The sequence below is a fragment of the Canis lupus genome, chromosome 28, assembly GCF_003254725.2.
Source record: "Canis lupus dingo isolate Sandy chromosome 28, ASM325472v2, whole genome shotgun sequence".
NCBI classification, from domain to species: Eukaryota; Metazoa; Chordata; class Mammalia; order Carnivora; family Canidae; genus Canis; species Canis lupus.
Genome location: NC_064270.1, coordinates 13,580,878 through 13,600,003, shown reverse-complemented (window position 1 = coordinate 13,600,003; position 19,126 = coordinate 13,580,878). Strand labels below are relative to the sequence as shown.

The 19,126-nt window shown below is 48.7% G+C and overlaps 1 protein-coding gene across 7 annotated transcripts in view; it reads right to left on the bottom strand.

The window, feature by feature from the left end:
• The window catches only part of PAX2 (paired box 2), an 82,791-nt gene that overhangs the window by 44,198 nt on the left and 19,467 nt on the right, over positions 1–19,126 (bottom strand). For all 7 annotated transcript variants that reach the window (XM_049103657.1, XM_049103656.1, XM_025466916.3 and 4 more), the window contains exons 4-5: positions 6,002–6,087; positions 4,176–4,295 (exon numbers count right to left, since the gene is read on the bottom strand). In XM_049103657.1, coding sequence (XP_048959614.1) covers positions 4,176–4,295; positions 6,002–6,087 — 206 coding nt within the window. The remainder of the gene's footprint in view (positions 1–4,175; positions 4,296–6,001; positions 6,088–19,126) is intronic.

Here is a 19,126-nt window from a genome sequence, read left to right as displayed (position 1 = left end):
GAGCAGAAAGGAGCTATCAAAGGCAGTGACTGAGCTGAGCCGTTTGCAGCTGTGCAACCTGCCCTGTCTACAAATGCACAACTGCCCTGGCTTGGCACCACTCAGCTGCACAATTCATTGTGCGTCTAATTAATGGAATGCCAGATCACAGCCCCTGGCGATCCCACACATCATGAGAGGATACCAACACATCGCCCCTCACACAGATCAACAGGCCCCTACCACATGACTTCATTTGGATTTTTAGACAAGTGACGTCATTGCTCCGTGCTCCAATAATACACATGGACAGCAGTGCTTTGGGCTACAGCTGAAAGCAACTGGGTGAAAGGCAAAGGACTTTGGGTTTCCAGTCCCCCAAAATACAAAGGTCTCTATCTTCCAGCCACGTAAACCAGAGTACACGGCATTCAGGGAAGTGGTGTCCCTTCAAGGGACACTAATATACTCACCCAAAACTGTAGCCCAAAAGAGGTAAAGATCTTAGCAGGGTACTACACGGCGATCTGCCTTCTCAGACCGATGGATAGCCTGTCTTCTGGGCGCCTCAAGACATAGTTCCTCATCTAACCCTGGTCCATCTACCCGTCTCATTCTGGGAGCTCCTGGACTCAGGTAGGTGGAGAGTGCCAACGCTTCCTGACTAGCACATTTCTCAAAGGAAAATCTGGGGATTTTTCCATACTTCCGGTGGCCAAGGCGCATGAGAAGGCGTCTCAAGCAGGCTCACAGTCACTGTCGGTTCCCTTTCTCCCCAGAGTCACAGCTGATCGGCCCTTTACTAATATCCCCACAGATATGATTGCTGCAGATACTAATAATGCTGTCCATATTCCGAGTGCCAATGCCAATAATGCTTTGGGTATTATCACTGTGAACACCAATAACTACTGCTGAGATTGTCTCCAATAATGCCAGCACACGCTGCAGTGATTGTCCTCGCTAATGCCCACCACCGTGACATTGTTAGTGCTGAAGAATAGGCCGAACCATACCCAGAGGCAGGAGCCGAAGCGCCTTCCTCGAGGACAGAGAGGCTCACAGCTTGCCCTCGGGGTACAGCACTTGTAGAGAGCTGCCCTGGTGCCATGTGGGGGCCAGCCTAGCAGGGCAGCTGGGTCCTCCTGGAGGGGGATGGGCCTCTCCACTCCCTGGAGGTCTAGTCCCTTGACATGCATCCCCATTTCCATGCCAGCGTCCCTCAGTGCCCCAAGTCAGTTTTCTCTTTGCCTGTGGTGCTGGCCCAGTCACTAAAGGACACACCTGGGTGTCTGCAGCCCCTGCCTGAGGCTGCCTCCTGCGAAGGGCCTGCCAGCTGCTGTGCTACCTTGGCCTGACTGCAGACTTGGGCTACATCATCTTGACACATAATTATCTCTCCTATTCTTAATCATCTGAGCTGCTCCCTAATGCAAACTGGGCCCCCGCTGCTTGTAGGCACCCGGAGGCAGCCAGGATGGGGGAGGGGCAAGGCTGTGAAAGGTCTGCCTTTGCCCTCTCCTTTCCTTCCCCTTCCACCTGGATCCCACAGGTCAAGTGTGTGTGGCGGCCCAGGGGGAATGGGTGGGGGCCAGCTGGGGACAACTGGCTTCCTTCATAGGTGCTGGCCTCCACCCGGGAAAGGGCAGCCCCAACTAGTCTGTGGTTGCTCGAAGAGAGGCGGAGACAAGGCAAGAGAACCACCGCCCCCATCCACCCAACCAAAAGAAATAGGGCCTCAGATCCTCCTTGTACCCTGGCTAGGTCCAGGAGGTGAAGTATTTCAGCAGTAAGAGGAAACTGAGAGTCCACATTATCCCTCATCTAGAAGATGCCAACTGCTTCCTAAGTTGTTTCCCTGTTGCCATCACAGTCTCCCTGCCAGAAGATTGTCTTCCCAAACCCAGCCCTGCTCTTCTCCCTTCCTGCTCAGACACTTTCAGTGGCTACTCAAGCCTGCAGAGAAAAGTCCAGACTCCTTATATGGTCTGGTCTTGGCCTGATCTCCTGTGACCCTAACCCATGTGCTTGCTCAGCCTTCACTCCCAGCCTTTCCCTCGTGCCTCTTCATTCCTGCCAGGGCAGACCTGCATCTTCTCACCACAGTACCTTTTGATCAAGAGGCTCTGTCTACCAGATAGGATTTCACACTGCCATTGTTCTGGACATGCCCCTGATACATCAGTCAAGCCCCTCCTCAAAATGCAGCCCTCCTGCCAGGTTACTCCTTCTTGACTCTGAGTTCCCATGGCCTGCCGCCCAGACCTCTATCACAACACAGCTATCTGATGGGCCTTTCTGCTCTCTGGGCTCACATGTTTTACACGCCCCACTAGACTATAAGCTCCTTAAGGACAAGAATCATATCTTGTTCTGCTTTGGGATCCCCTAGCACCAAGCTTTTCTTGCAGCTGATGCACAGGAAAGGTTCACTGAATTGAATTGACTGGAAACAATGAGCGTGATCAATTGCAGGTAGGAGAGCACTCTGTTCTGGGCTGACTGGGCCCGACCCTGGGTGGCCACAGTCTCATACAGTGCCTTCTTACTCCTGGCCTCCTCTCATGGCCCAGAGGAGCCCAGGAAACAGAGGGCATACTTGGCCCCAACCGCAGACCAATAAGGGAGAGTATATGGGTAGGTCCTGTGGCCTTCCCCACCCCACCTGCTGGACATCCCACAGTCTAAAAATGCAGGGGCTGGTGGTGAAAGGGGAAACCCTTGGGGCCCGAGGAAGAATCTTCCAAACCACTCAGGGTGCCAGGGCACCTGGCTAAGGCCAGAATGTGGGAAGCCCCCAGGGAGAATTGGGACCTCATGCCTTTTCTGAAGCCTCCCCCTGCCCATCAGGGGCTGCCGCCAAAATAACCACAATGAAATTTAGTGAGTGGCAAAGGCCGTGGCAGCCAAATGGGTTTGAATATTTTGGAAGAAGGAGAAATAGAGCCAGACAAGCTGTTTCCCTGTGAAACGAGGCCATTAGGGCTTCTGGAAGGAGGCCAGCACCAGGTCATCACTGTCTTGCCAGACCTAGGCCTCTCCCGCCCGTACTCTGTCCCTTCCGCTGGAGGCCAGGGCTTTCACACCCTCTTTCTCTTCAGCCTATGCCCAGGGAATCTCACTTTTGTTCCCTTTCTCTGTTTCTTACCCTCTAATGCTGCCCCAATCAAGGGGCTTGTCTATGCTTGGGATAGCCATGTTATTTATTGTCCAAATAGGACATTTTTGAGAGAAAAAAGAGATGCTGACTGGCCAAGATGCAGAGACAAAAGGCATAAATTGGGACTGTCCAGGCTAATGGGATATGCGGTCCCCCTCATGCTCATCTCTAGAAGACTCTGTCTATTTCATGGGAGATACCCTTAAAATCATAATCCTCCCCAGACAAGGGACCATGAGATTGGGACAGGAAGCAGGCTCCAGACACTGGTGTCTCTGTTGGTCTGGGGCCACTGGCCCTGCGCCCTGGGCCCTTCTCTCATCAGAAGAGAACCAGAAGGTCACGAAGGGACCCCCTCATGTCCCAACATTTGTAAAACACCTTCTCCTGAGCTCATAGCCACCACTCCCTCTTCATGTCCTTTCCCCCCTTTCTCTCTTCTTCATTCCTCCCTCCTCTGAACTCCCTGACAACCTGGTGGCACCTTGAGGCATTACAAGGAATGTGAAAGGGGGGCACAGAGAGGAGCCTGCATGGCGTCTCCTCCCATAGGGAAGAAGAATACAGAGGGCCCATGTCCAGCTCCCTGAGTGGCTTCAATGGGGGGCAGAATCCGTGTGTCACAGAGAAAGGACACCTGGGTCAGGTGCATATGACATCATGCCCCCAACTTCTGATGGGTTGGGATCAGGTAAGAACCAGGGCAGATCGGCCTTTCATCCTTGGGTCAGAGATGAGCTGAACGCTCCCAGGGTACATGGTTCACGCTGGCATGAACCTGGCACCCCACTGAGATATTAGGGGCAGTCGCAGAGGAAGATGAGGCCATCGAGGCTTCTGAGCAGATGGTGAAGCTGAGGGCCCCACCAGCAGCCGGCCTCCCTCTCCAGGAGCCAGCAGGGCAGTGGGGGGACCTGGGTTCCGCTACTAAAACTGATCTCACAGCAGAGCAGCTGTGAGGCCGGGCCGAAACCGGAGCTCTGAGTCCAAGGACAAAGCATGCACAGGGAAGCCAAGCCTCTTCCCTCCTCCCTACCTTCATCACGTTTCCTCTTCTCACCATTGGAGCGAGGGATCCCCAGGATCCCGTTGATGGAGTAGGATCCCACTGGATCATTGGAGGCGCTGGAAACAGGAGGGGAGGCCGTACTGGGAACTGGATGAGAGTAAGGAGGAAATGTCATCAGGATAAGAGCTGTGATTGAAGGCCAAAGCCCCAAGGCTGGGGGCAGAGAGAAGCAGAGGAAATAAGAGGGATGGGGAGCCCATATCGCCTTCCGTTCTCTGAGGTTTAGAGGGGACACATGGCCATACAGTGCACCCTCTTCACTTCTGTCCAGGCCCTGGCTAAGCGGTGACCAGTTAACCCTAGGCCTTCTCCACAGCTCTCGTGACTTGGCTGGGCCATTAAACTCACTTCCTGAGGATGGACAGAAACACCAACATGGGCTCAATCTAGAGAGTGAGTGGTCCAGCTTCTAGGAGCTCCTAGGAGGCCTCCTTGCACAGCTCCCCAATCCCCGGGGCTGGGCCAACCCTTCTAAACAAACCCCAGCTCACTGACTCTAGTCTCCTGGGCTGGCCTTTGCCAGTCCTATTTCAGAGGGTGCGGCTTTCTAGGATCTGTCTCTGACCCTCTAGGAGACACAACAACAGTCGTGATATTCCCCAGGAGGGTGCAGCTCCTTTCTCCCTGGTGCTTCTGGTCTTGAAATCACCTGAATTCTAAATTTCCCCCTCAGGGCACAGACTCATGAAAACATTCACTCCGTGGTGATCAGCTCGGGTACAGCCTGGCCCAACCCTCCCTCCCAGCACACACTGTAACCCGGCTGCAGAAACAGTGGCTCCTGCCAACTTCGGGAAGGCCAGGACCAGCTGTGTCCACTTCCTGCTGGTCAAGAGAGAAGAGGACAGCTGCCAAGAGGGCCAGCAGGAGGAGCATAACCTCATCCCAGCCCTTAACGGCTCGGGCCTCACCTAGGGCTGCAGTGGCCAAAGGGGAAGACCATAGGGGAGGGGCTGTTAGCTGGTGTTCTGATGGGCCTGGGTCATCTCAGAGAGGCCCTGAGCAAGGACCAGCAGATAAGGAGGCTGGAGCAGCAGGGAATTACAGAGCAGAGGGGAGAGACACAGGTTGAGGAGAGCCCATTAAGAGGAAAGGAGGGGGATCCCTGGGTGGCGCAGTGGTTTGGCGCCTGCCTTTGGCCCAGGGCGTGATCCTGGAGACCCGGGATCGAATCCCACATCAGGCTCCCGGTGCATGGAACCTGCTTCTCCCTCTGCCTCTCTCTCTCTCTCTGTGTGTGTGTGTGTGACTATCATAAATAAATAAAAATTAAAAAAAATTAAAAAAAAAAAAAAAGAGGAAAGGAGGAAAGAGGCTGTGAGGAGTGGAGCAGAGAGATGAGAACAGACCCAGAGCCACACATACAGAGAAGAGAAAAGAGAAAGGGAAAGGCAGAGAGAGTAAGAAAGAGAAAGAAAGAATTTTAAAAATTACAAAATGCAGTAAGAAGGTCCAGGCAAGTGGAGACAGAATCGGATAAAAACCGAAAATGAGGGAGGAGGAGGAAGGTGGAGAAGAAAAGCTAAAGGAAAATCTTCACGTAGAGAGAGACAGAGATAGAGACAGACAAGGCAGCTGCAAGGAGATGTGGGCGGGAGGCAGAGAACAGTCCTGGTTAGCGAGTCTCTTGGGGAGACCCCGACCTGTAGGAGCTCAGGGAAGGCAAGTGCTGAGAAAGGGGTTCCTGGGACTGCAGGTAGGTGGGTAGGTGGGCCCCACTCATGGGGTGGGGGGAGGTGGTTCAAGCTCTCCTGGGTGGGACCCCGCTTCCTCCCTTCCCTGAGCCCTCTTACCAATGGTGTGGCCAGGGGCTGTCACTCCCGTCCCAGCCCCATCCGGCGTTGGGTGGAAAGGCTGCTGAACTTTGGTCCTGATGATCCTGCAACAGCATCACGACAGCATCACACATCACATACCTGCTCCCACCTGCACCAGCTCTAGCCCAGCCCTGCAGAGGGGCTCTCCCAAGCTCCCCAGCTTCTCATCCATCTGCTCCCTGTATTCCTGCCCTCATTGACTGCTGCAAGGCATGAGCTTTCCCTCCCACTGGCTCTGCAGATCCAACCTAGTGCAACTGGACAGAGGTGGTCTGTATTCTCTCCTGCAATGTGCATCTTCTGAACTGCAGCTTGGTTTTCAGTAGCAAGGACTGGGGCAGGGGAGTGAGCAGAGCATAGCATCCTTCCCCTCTCTGGGGGTGGGGACTGCCTGGTGGCTTGTTGTCCCTTCCCTCCTCAACTACATGCAAATATCCTCCTGGGAACAGGACTCCCTGGGGCTGGAGATCACTTTGGAGCTGGCTTTCCTATTGGGACTGTATCACAGTCCTCTAGAGTTGGGACAAGGGGGAGATTTCCCTATTTCTTAAGCTAAAAAGAAATAGCCAGGAAAGGGCTGGGTCACAGGTGGCCCCTTTGTCCCTGGGATCCCAGTGCAATGCCAGGTACCTTTGCCAGATGCCAGGTCCCAAGCGTCTTCTTCCTGAGCCCACTTACTGCCCTGTCCCTGCCCAGCTCACTGGCCCAATGATCCAATTCTCTGGGCTCTTACTTGGATCACAGCTTCTTTACCAGCCCAGTTGAAAAGCCTGGCACTCAACCTGTGCACTGTGGAGTTGGAGGGCAGGATTAAACATCCCAGGGTGGAGGATGGGTCTGCTTATCAGTGATCTGAGGAGCCCAGGGCTCAGTGATGCAAAAAACCAATGCCAAAGCCCAAACAGAGGAATATTCCCCTCCGCCCACTAGTTAAACTAGGTACCCTTGGTATCAACTTCACCTATGACATGGCTCCTCCCTACAGAGAGGCATGTGGGCCAAGTTCACCTAAAACCAGCCAGGTGAGTCAGAGGCCATGAGTGGATACCACTCTGGTTTAACTGAGCACTCACAGGCAATAGAGATAAGGCACCTGCCTCACTGTGCTGGAGATGAAGCTGGAGAGGAAAGACACACACTCAGAGAAAGCTAAGGAGCACCAAGGGGCTAGGCAGTAAATGCTAGAAGGAGGCAGAGGAGGAATCCAGCCCCTTGCAGGAGGGGGACTGGGAAAGAAGTCCTTGAGGAGGTGGATGTTCATGTTGACCTTCAAAGGAGGACAGGGCTGTTATCGATGAAGGGCCCCAAGGATGGAGGAAAGTGAAAAGGGCACCAGGCCCTTTGGCAGGAGCCCTGAGTCCTGCTTCTGATGCTGCCACTCATCAGCCACGATAGCTTTGGGCTCATCATTCTACCACTCAGGGCCTCTGCTTCTTCAACTGTAAAGTAAAAAGGTGGGACTCCAGGATCTCAAAAGTCTCTTTCCCAGTGAAAAATATTACAGTACTAAGATGAACAAAGAAGTTGTGGTGGGGTGGGGGTGGGGGCATTATAAGCAAGTGCTGGAGGAAGGCTGAAGCAAAGCATGGAAGCTGAGTGAGTTTAAGAGGTTAAAGCCCAGGCTGGTCAGCCAGGAACAGTGGAGATACGTATAGGGGAAAGAGGAAATAAGGCTGAAAACTTGGAAGTGACGATGATAATAGTGATTTTCCATTTGTTAATCATCTATTATGGGCCAACAGCATATGCAATTTATATTACTTATGCATACTACTGTTCATTCACCCAACACCCAACAACCTCCAAAGTAGATACCATTATCCTCATTTTGCAGATTGAAAACCAAAGCTGACAGAGGTTAAGTGGCTTAGTCAAGACCATACTGTTGGTTAGGGGAGAGGCAGAACTCAGTCTCTAAAACATGTGCTTTTCCTTACTTTGTCCTACTTCTCACAACATGCAGCAACCGGGATTAGAGAGTCTCAAGCCATCAGTATTTTCGAGACTAGAGAGAACACATACGAGAAGATCCTGGTAGAGCAACATACAGGCACGAGGTCTCAGGAAAGAAAGGAAAGATTCTACAAGACATTGTGAAGGCAGAATGGCCAGGATTTAGCCACTAACTGGAGTCAACCATGGCCCTAAGACCCCAATTCTGTGTACGTGGAAGGCTGGTGGTTTGTACCACTGGCAGGAGGAAAGATGCAAGGAGGTGGCTAGTCTTGTTCCCAACATGCAGTGTTTGAGGTGGTAGGAGAGTATCCAGCTGGCACAGGAGATGCAGATTTAAGACTGTCAAGGAAAAGAGTGTTGACAGAGACGAGAGGCCTAAGGAGAGGATGTTAGAAGGCACTTAATTTCATAGGCTGGGGAAAAGAACCTGACCTTGCAGAGGGGTCAGAATTGGTCACACTGGAAATGGCAGGACCAGGATTGAGCAGTTTCACCTAAGTCAATGGAGAAGAACACTTCCAGAAGGAGAATATAATTAATTGACGGCACCAATGACAAAGCAAATATTCGAAGGAACTGGGAATAAGAAGAGGCATAGGTATGGGAATTTGGGGGACAGTGGTCTCAACAAAGCAACTAGGGCAGGAGCCAAACAGAAAGGGGTTAGGGAGTGAACAGGGAGAGAGGGAGGCAGTGAAAGTAGATTACTGCCTTCAGAAGTTTGTAGGAAAGGAGAGGAGAGAAAAGTGTGGAAGCCAGAGGGTGGAATTGGCAGCTTAGTGGAGGGAAGGCTGTACAGAGTAGGAAAGATCTGGATATGTTGGTAGGCTGGGGAGGCAGAACCTGAAGTTGCCTGAGCGTGGATGACGAAGAGAACAAGGCAGAAGAAGACGACACACAGGGAGGGATTGGTGAGCGATGGTGCATTTTGAGGCAGCCAAAGGTTTTGAAGAGGAGCTTTCACAGCTTTTCTCTCTTGGCAAAGCAGAAGGGGAGGTCATGTCTCAAGTGTAAGGGAAAGGTTTGGAGCATGATCACAATGGGAAAGATAAGATGGGAGCTGAGGGCAATGTAGACTGGTCTATAGGAAAAGTCTAGAAGGGGGCTGTGCAGCTCAGAGCAGCTGCCCTTAACTGGTTGCAGCAAAAGCTTCTGGGATCGCACAGGTCTGCTGTGGGTGGCTCCAGTCTATGGGCTGATGAGCACTGGACTAAGGGAGGCCCAGGGCTGGGGCTGGTTGACTCAGATAACCAAATGGCCTCGTGGAGTTTCCATCTTTGTTACTCTGAGCCTCTGACCCCTGGGGCACTGGTGCAAATTTAGCTGAGGCAGCAAGTGATGGAAAATCACTACTCCCTGACAGCGGCTTGGTGGTCCACTAATGCTCTCGGTGCCCATTCGTGCTCCGGACAGTGGGCACTTGGAAGTCCCCAGAGCTGATCTTGGGAATTTTAAGAACTGGGATCGTGGATAATGGTGGTCATCAATTGCCCACCTGCATCCTGTACATAGCCCAGCAACTCATGGGATTATCACCAGAGGTTAAAAGGATGAAGTAAAGCATTGCTTTGGGTGATTATCTAATACTATTTCCCCGTTTCTCTTCCTTCTCTTCCAATCTTTTTCATTCTTGGCACTGTAAGACAGCCAGATGTATCTATGGCCTCCATGGCCTCAGGCCAGTTTGGCCCTCAAGTCAAGTCTGCAAGTATGGATCACTGGGGAGTCCCAAAGGCTGCGTCTCTACTAGGGGGCTGGCAAGTGCCATTTCCTGTTGCCATGAAAGATAGCCCCATCAAGACACCTGGTCCCCACTTCTCTTTCCAGCATGTTCTCCTTCACAGGGATGCCCTTCCTTTCCCATGTTTCCTGGCTTTGCCTGAGCCCAGCATGGGGACTTTAGGAACTTAGCAGGGGTGTGACTAAGGCAAAGGGAAGAAGGGAATAGGCTCTGGGTTGAGTCTGCCTGAGTCTGAGACTCAGTGAAACCCCTAGGTTATTACCTGTGAAATCCCTGACAGTTTCTGATTCCCTCATCTGTAAAGTAAGATAATAATACTGTCCACTTCCTAGGATTGTTGAGAGAATTAAACAGGATAATGCATGTCAAGTGGTTAGTATGACCTTTGGCTCAATAAACACTAATGCCAATGCTAATAATAATAACAACTAATAGTAGTAGTAGTAGTAGTATTCCTCTGAGTGACCACCAGGACTGGCTGCCTTCTGTTTAGGGATGAGCCGGGTGCAGGCAGGAGGCCTCTCAGCCCCACACGGTCCATCCTGGTCCATGTAGCTGCCAGGGAGGCCCCGGATGGAGCACTGAGAAGATAGGAAGTGGCAGCAGCAGGTGTCATGACCTGACCCAAAAAGAGGTGCATCAGAGAGACTCTCAGGAAGACAGACTGGGGCCCCCTGCCTGGGGGCACTGGGAAGGATCCACAGACATTATGACCAGGAGCCTCTCTGGGGCCCAGTAGGTACCAGGGGGCTATGGCAGCGCCTCAGAGTATAGATGACAAGGCAGGTGAAGTCACTCTTTCTTTGGTTAAATTCCCAGAAGGCCTTCACCTCCCACCAAGCTGGAGATCAAAACAGTTTCATCAGCTCTGTGAGCTAGAATGAAAGCAGGTAATGAGTCTCCTATTAACAGTTTGTTAAACTCATGAAGAAACCAAGGAGCTCCCAACATGCTAAGAAAGCTCTTCTGGTTCTCCTCCGTCGCCTACTTCCTCTTCCTTTCCTTCCTTCTTCTGGGTTTCACCCTCTGTCTCTCTCCCCTGTGTCTCTCTCTGCCCATCTGTTGGTCTCCCTTCTCTTTGTCTGTCCGTCTGTCTCTCGGCACCCTGAGGTCCCACTGTGGCTGTGTGAGTTTATTGATTCCTGGGAGCTGGGGGAAAGCGGGAGGCAGGGCTGGGGTGCAGGCTCAGGGATGGAAATAGAAGGCTATAAATTATTTGTGACAGGAAAGCAATAGTGGCAGAGTGCTGAGCACAAGTCCTGTGTCACTATTAGATTCCTTTTAGCCTGATGACACTGTAAAAAAGGTTAAGTGTCTGCTGGAATCGTACACCTGGGGGGCCGGGGCAGCCTGAGAGCAGAACAAGCCACTGAGAGCAGGTATATCAATTCTCCAGGCCAATAATATTCCACTCATTGATCGCCACGCAAAGTTCAAAAATCTCATTACAGCCAGGCAGACCGGGAACTTTTTACAAATCAATAGAATGATATAATGTATGTATACTTAGTACAAATGTATCTATTCATCTATCCATCCATCCACGGTCCGCCTCAGGGTTTCCAAGTTAACCTACCCATCATATTATGTTATGTTATGTATGATATTATATTGCATTGTATTATATGATAATAAATGGTGTGCAAAAACTCCCCCTGAGGTGGAGACAAGAGGAGGTCCTATTAGCATTGAGGTGACCTCAGACAGCTCACCTTGGAGAGAGTTAGGTGGCAGCATATCCAGGACTAGACTGGTCAGGATTTCTAGTAGCAATGCTTCCCTAGCAAGAGTTCCAGTAAAAAAAAACCCATTGTCTACTGAGTTATTTACTATGTGTTAGGCAATGTTCTACGTGCCCCAAACAGTTTACTTAATCCTCACAACAACCCATTTTGTATATATGCCATGTTGTAATTTGCCCAACGTCACCCATTTAATAAATGGCAAGTCTGGGGTTTGAATTCAAGGAGTATAAATGCTTGGTAGCCACCAAGCTATCCTATCTCCAAAAAAGAAATACCCTAAAGCCCTGAATCCAAACTCCTGGATTCTATTTCCAGTCTCTTCTGTCGTATTCTGAGAGACAAAGGGTAAGGGGCTCCCTGAGCTTTAGTCTTCCTTCTCTAAAATGGGAGTAATAATACCTGCTGGAGCCAGCTCTTGACAATGTGATATATACATGGGATCTCCAAGCATGTCCCCATAAAATCCTGTCCAGCTGCCTAGAACAGACTGCTTTCCTCATGATGGAATTACTTCTTAGTAGAACGGCAGATTGGCCCTGGGCAAATTGGTCATATTACTGGTTTGCTGAAAGGTTCTTTAGGGCAAGAAGTCAGGTGTCTATATACACGTACCATACACATATAAAAATCAGTTTAAATTGTCGGAGGGTAGACTGCCCACTTAGCAGAGTTTTTGCAGAAAATATTTAATTCCTCATAGGGGAAAGTCTTTCCTGATTTAGTAAATCAAGGGAACTCCAGGTTAGAGAACGTCTCAGACTAGCTGGCCCCACCGTCCACTGAGACAGGGGAGTGGTGGGAGGAGCCTCTGACAGTGCCTTCAGGCTTCCTAGGTATTAGAGGCTGGATCATTCCAGAGGACAAAACGATATTTGCTTCAGCAAAGGATATTTTGCCCAGTGATTGCACATAATTGTTTCAACACAGGCCTTCAAGAACTGCCTCTACCAGGTACGTGTTCCTGGCTCAGCCTTGAGTCAAGTTGGAACAATGGAAACAGCTGGAGACTTTTCATGGCAAAACCTCAAGTGAAATATCATAGATTTTCCAGAAAATTTTCACCTCTCCTAAAAACGGTTCCTCTCCCTATTCCCAAGAATTCCAAATAACTAGAATTTTCCCTCTGTACACCCAGGAACTAAAACCCTAAAATTTATGACCTCCTCCTCACAGAGGAAACAGCATCCATCCAACCTCCCCTCCTCACTGGCAGCCCAGATGTGATTTGCGCAAATTTTGTCTTCCTAGGCTCCAGCTTTGCAATTTGTGCAGGTCACAGTGGCTTGCCCATGCCCACTCACATGCCCTGCAGGTTTCATTTTGGACAACCACCCATAGGTTAGGCAGGGTCTATTCATGAGCATGGCTGCTGATGAGGAGAAGGGATGGGCAGGAACTCCCATTCTGGCTATAGCATGGTAGAGCTGGAATATACAGCTTTGGAGGCTAACAGGACTCCTCCCAAATGAGTCTCTCTTTTGTTGCTTCTCAGAAGTCAAGACTGAGCCCCAAGAGATGAAAACCTTGCAGAAGAGTTTCCTCAAACCACTGTCCTTGAACCATCTGCATTAGAATCCCCTGAGGTGCAGGCTAAAAATCAAATCCCTGGGGCCCACCTCAGCCCTTCTCATAAAATTTCTGATAGTGGTAGGGTCCAGGAATCTGTATTTAAGCAAATTCTCCAGATCATTTCATTCTTTTTTTTTTTAAAGATTTTTATTTATTTATTCATGAGAGACACACACAGAGAGAGGCAGAGATGTAGGCAGAGGGAGAAGCAGGCTTCATGCAGGCAGCCTGATGTGGGACCCAATCCGGGGACCCTGGGATCATGCCCTGAGCCAAAGGCAGATAGATGCTCAACCACTGAGCCACCCAGGCCCAGGCTCTCCCGATCATTCTTAAACTCTATTAATATTTGAGAAGACTAGCTTAAGCCAGGGAATGAAGAAATCATCCTTATGGTTATATAAGGGAGCCTTGAGAAGGTTGAGAGAAAGTCTTAGTAGGCTCAGAAGGTTCTTTACTCATATCTATCAATTGAATTTCTCTCCATCTGCTGATCCTGACTCCCACTGACCCAGTAACCAAAATTCAAGAAGCTATCAGTTCCTCCATGGAAACTAAACTATAGGCTAAAAATAAAAATAATTTCAAAATAGTTTTTGTATATTCTAAGATGATAGATTCCCACTGGGTTCCTTAGATATTACTTTAGATATTATTTCTTTAGATATTCTGAATCACTTAGCCTTCTAAGACTGGCACTAAGAGCGATAATCCTTCCACCATGTGTCCCTGGGAGCCCAGGCCAGATACAATTTACCAGGCTAGATGGGCCATGGGGTTGGCCCAAGGGGGCAATAGTGATGGTTTATATGATGAATGGTAAGCATATGGATTGATTTAACTTCAAGATATGCATAGGTTTAAAAATTAAGGGGCAATGTGTTTAACTAACCATTTGGAAACCAGTCTGCAGTGCATGCCAAGCCCAGAGCGTGACCAGACTAGCTTCTTTCACCACCAGCCCTGCCCTCGTCTGTCAGGGCTTCTGGGCTAGAATTAGGGTCCACCAGCTGTCCACCCCATGGTCCTGCTTGGGAAGGTCCAGAAGACTGCCTGATGTGATGGTCCTCTCTGTCCATGCTCTGTGTCCTTCCCTGGCATGCCTACCTCCCTGGGCAAGATGAAGGAAGCCTGGAGGAAGTGCCCTGAGCAGCAGCAAAGGTGGGACCTGACCTCCTCGCCTCTTGCCCCTCCCATCTCTTACCCAGTGACTCCAGTATTCGAAACCAATCCATCAGTCTGTCTCCTGAAAGAATGTGATGTGGCTAAACCCTACAATTGCTTCCTATTACCAACAGAATCAATTCAAAATTCCTCAGCCAGGCCTTCAAAATCTTTCCCAATCTGGCTCCACCCTGGCTTTCCAATCTATTTATTTCTGTACCCCTCTTCCCCTCAGGGTCTAGCACAGAGCTGAAAGCCTGTTTTCTTGCTTACTCAATTCACACTGAGTGTCCCTAGACTCTGAACTCTACAAGGGCAGATGTCACACCCATTTCTCTCACTATTGTATTTCCAGCACCCAGTAACAGTGCCTGGTGTAATGTTAGCACTTAAAAACTATTTGCTGAATAACAAAAGAATGTTATTATTAATAATAATAAGGATAACATCTTAGGGAATGTAATGAGCTAATATATGTTCACTATGTACCAGGCACTGTGCTAAGTAGTTTACCTGGATTAATTTATTTCTCACAACTTCCTGTGAAGATTATTAACCCTTTTCTGCAGATGTGGAAACTGAGGCTCGGAGCACTAACATAACTTGCCCAAGGGCATATAGCTGTTAGGTAGCAGAATCAGGATTTAAACCCAGGAATCTGGCTCCAGAACCCATGCTGCTAACCACCGGGTAGAATAACTCATATCAAGAACAGAAGGTGGAGGGCGCCTGGGTGGCTCAGTTCATTGTGAGGAGTCTGCCTTCAGCTCAGGTCATGATCCCAGGGTCCTGGAATCAAGTCCTGCATCAGGCTCCCTGCTCCACAGGGGGCCTGCTTCTCCCTTCTACCTCTCCCTCTGCCTGCTGCTCCCCCTGCTTGTGCTCTCTTTCTCTGTGTCAAATAAATAAAATATTAAAAAAAAAAAGAACAGTAGGTAAAATCTATGAGGGGCTGGGCCTGAATAGAAGAGCTGCATATAATAGTAGTAAAAGAAATAACTAGAACTTATTTCATATTCACTAATGACAGCCATTGTGAGAAATGCATTTGCTCATTTAAATCCTAGCTACAACCCTATCAGATACGCATGTTCTCTATTACACAAAGGAGACCACGAAGTGGCTGAGCAATTTGCCTAAGGTCACACGCTTAATGGCACTGGAGTCAGACTTTGGGTCTGGGACTCCAATGTTTATAGGCTGAACCTATTACCTCTTAGTTATCTGTGTTTATTAACTATTTGGGCATAGTATTTTCCCATGTATGATCTGGACAACAGAGCAAATGCATGCGTAGACAATGAACAGAAATTGCATATAGCGGTGATACTAAACATGCTTAGCCCCTCTCCTGTATTTGATGAGCAGCACATCCACATTACAAAGGAACCACAATTTTAGGTTAAGTGGCTATGGGTTCAGTATTTTATATGCACTTGTAGGTTTTGGGTGTAGGGTTTCCAAATACTCTGTATCTATCTATCTATCTATATTTAGTTTCCAAACCATGTACGTGATTATGTGATGGTCCTGTACACAAAAGTGTTGCTATGTTTCTAGAAACCATTACTATGATTAGTGTATCTTTATATTCATGTCTGTTCTGATGCATTGATCTAAGTTTTTTTTTTTTGATCTAAGTTTTTTTGATCTAAGATTTATAATACTGGATATATTTATCAAAACCTACTTCATGAATTTCTGCCCCAGTTATGCCTATTTCTGACAAATATGTAAGCCATGGTCACACTCATCACTGGTCCCTTCCCAGAGTGTCTGGGATTCTCACATCACAACTGTGTTTTTATATTGGTCCATGCACCGGTATTGATGTGCATAAATGTGCACTTGTACACCTGTGTATCTTTCTGTCTATGGCTAGGACAGGGTGGGGGTGATGTGGAAATGAGAGAATTATTAAATGCCAAGTAGATGTGCAATAAATCCCATTGATTTTATAAACTCCAACTTGTCTTCAGTCTCCTTCCATTCTTTATCCTGGGGGCATTGCAACAAAAACCTATTTTAAATACTTTTACTCTCCCCCTCCCCCTCCCCAAAAAAGTGTCAATATTTTATTTGGATTTTTAACTTCGCTCCATAACAGTTGTTTGACCTCCTGACTCGTGCGAGTCACATAAATTCTGGGACTTTATTCAGGAGCCATGTTCCTGCTATTGAATAAGCAATTTGGGAGGGTGAATTAATGACTTGTGCTGTTGCTGGAAAGTCCCTGAAGAAATATTAAAATTGCTTGCAGACTGAATCGATACTCAGTGAACACCCAGCAAGAGGGCTTCGGCTCTCGAATGGCCACAGAAGGCAGGGTTTGGTGGAGGAAGGGGGAATTCCTGCACCCAGCTTGGTGAGCCCCCTCCCAGCCCACCCCCACCTTTCCCTCCATCGCTATAGCTCTGTCATTTTCAGTAACAGCAAAGTCTTATTAAACCCCAGCCGGGATAGAGCTGATTTGTCCTGTCTCAGGAAGCAGGCTCAGGGGACATTTTATTCTCTTACTAGCAACCAGAGCCTGGAGGCCTTATTGAAGGTGATGGTCTGGACACATCCACCTGCTGGAGAAATGGGATGGTGCCACTGCATTCTGCAGGCTGCGCTGTGCCTGGGGATCAGGAGTGCACTGAGCTTGGGGATGCTGTGGCTGTGATCATTTTCTGCTGGGTGTGCAGAAGAGCTGGGTGCTGGACTGCCAGCTCCGTCTCTGTGTATGTCGAACCAGCATTCACTATTGCCCTGGTAGTCACATGCTTTCAGCCTTTGTGTATGGGTGTGCCTGCAGGATGGAGAGTTTGAATTGTGTTGGGTGTACGTTGCATTGCATTGTGCCCCAGTGCATTCCCGCAGCTGGCTTAAGGTTGGTTACTTGGTGTTTCATGATATTGTATTGAGGTGCCTGCACTTTGTGTAACACTGAGCTGGAGGAATTTAAGTATTGTTTAGCAGCAATGTCTGTGTTTTTGCTTTGAATTATTGTGTTCGTTGATCATATCAGCATCTTTTTTTTTTTTTTTGTAATGTATGTCTCAGAGATTAGGTTAATGGGTGTCTCCTTGGTGATGTGGGTTGAGTAATGATGTTGGATCTGGGTGGTGGTGTAGGATTCGGTAATTGCTTTCTCGGTGTGATTGTGGGAGGTGGGTTAGAGGGCCCATCCTTTAGCTATTTTAGCTTATTCCAGCTTAGTCATTTGCACTGCTGCTTTCCAGAAGGAAGATTCTAGAGATGTGGGACAAATTTCTTCTCAATGACCAAATGCATAGTTGGAAGCCTGCTGTCCCTGATCCATGGGACACTTCGGATACAGGTCCTGGTTCCACCCTCCCTACCTCTGTCTAATGTGGGCAGTCAAACTCCAAAGCCAGACTCAATGCCTATTGAGAGTCTTGATCCCTGATGTGGCAAGAGAAGGATGGATGGGAGTAAACTCACCAATTCTAATGAACATGAACCCAAGTCCAACACAAATTCTAGTTCCCCAGTCCACTAGTCTCTGTGATTCTGGCCATCTGTACCTTCTGCCCTCCCAGCATCCCCAGATGACATGGCTCAGCAGTGACCTGCACTCACAGCCCCCCCCCCCGCCCAACACACACACACCATGGAATAGTATGGGAACACCCACTAGGTGTGACTTTCTACTAGGGTGCAGGCTCTTTGTTCTGAGCTTGTAAGGAAATGTGTAACTACATCATTGGGCATGAGACTGCAAGTTACCAGAGCCCCACAAGAGACTGTACATGCCTGCGTTCCCTCTGATGGAAAGGTGATATGAAGTAGAACGTGGTGGGTGAGCACATGGGCTTTAGAACCAGTATTGCCTGGGTTCAAATCCTAGTTCTGCTGCTTAACCTGTGACCTGAGTAAGTTATTTAATGTCACTGTACTCCAGTTACCTCATTTATAAACAATCCTATAAAGCCCTATGGGGTTGTTTATGAGGCTTAAATCAATTAATACATGCAACATGCTTATAATGATTTTTACTATAGTAAGTACTTGTTAGCTACTACTATTATGAATATGAGGGCTTACCAAGTAAAGCAGCCATAAGATTGGCCTATGCGTGTGTACAAGCATATACACGTGTGTGCTAATATACATAAAACCCTAAGATGAGTAGAGGTATGTGTGTGGTTTAAGCAGAGAAGTGCAGAAACTGCAGTCAGGTAGCATGGAGGCAGGGGCCGTTCTCTCCTTGGGCTTCTGGTCCATTTGGACAGGGGCAGGGGCTGGGAGAGGATAGATTTCACCATTGCCCATCTCCATACCGAGGCTGCATCCAGCCCTGTGAGGATGAATAGGCAGAAAGGAAAATGGTGGCCCTTAAACATTTTATACTTATGGAAAAAATTCAAGGATACTTGAGTTTTCAGGATTCAAATTTAGCTTATTTAAAAGATTCACTTTCTAATTTAAAAAATCAGTACTGGAATGCTTGGCTGGCTCAGTTCATTGAGTGTCTGCCTTTGGTTCAGGTCATGATCCCAGGGTTCTGGAATCGAGCCCCACATGAAGCTCCCTGTTCAGCAGGGAGTCTGCTACCCCCTCTCCCTCTGTGTGCTCCCTCTCAAGTAAATAAATAAATAAATAAATAAATCTTTAAAAAAAATTTAAAATTAGAACCTTTGTCAGGCAATAAGTATAAATAAGGGATAGTGAAATCTAGGGGTCAAGTTGGGAAATAAGGAAGGCGTAAGAAAGAAATCAGATCAGTGAATATTAAGGCATTTGGGTGTGGATCTTATGAAAGTCCATTGAGCTGAACCTGGTTACCTACCCAGGCCAAATGGGCAGAGAGAGCCACAGGCAAGAATGGGATCAGGCCTTGGCCTCATTCCATGGGCCTTCCCATAAAGATGGGGAGCCAGAACACATCATTGTGAGTTTGGTAAACTTTGGTTTTCGTCT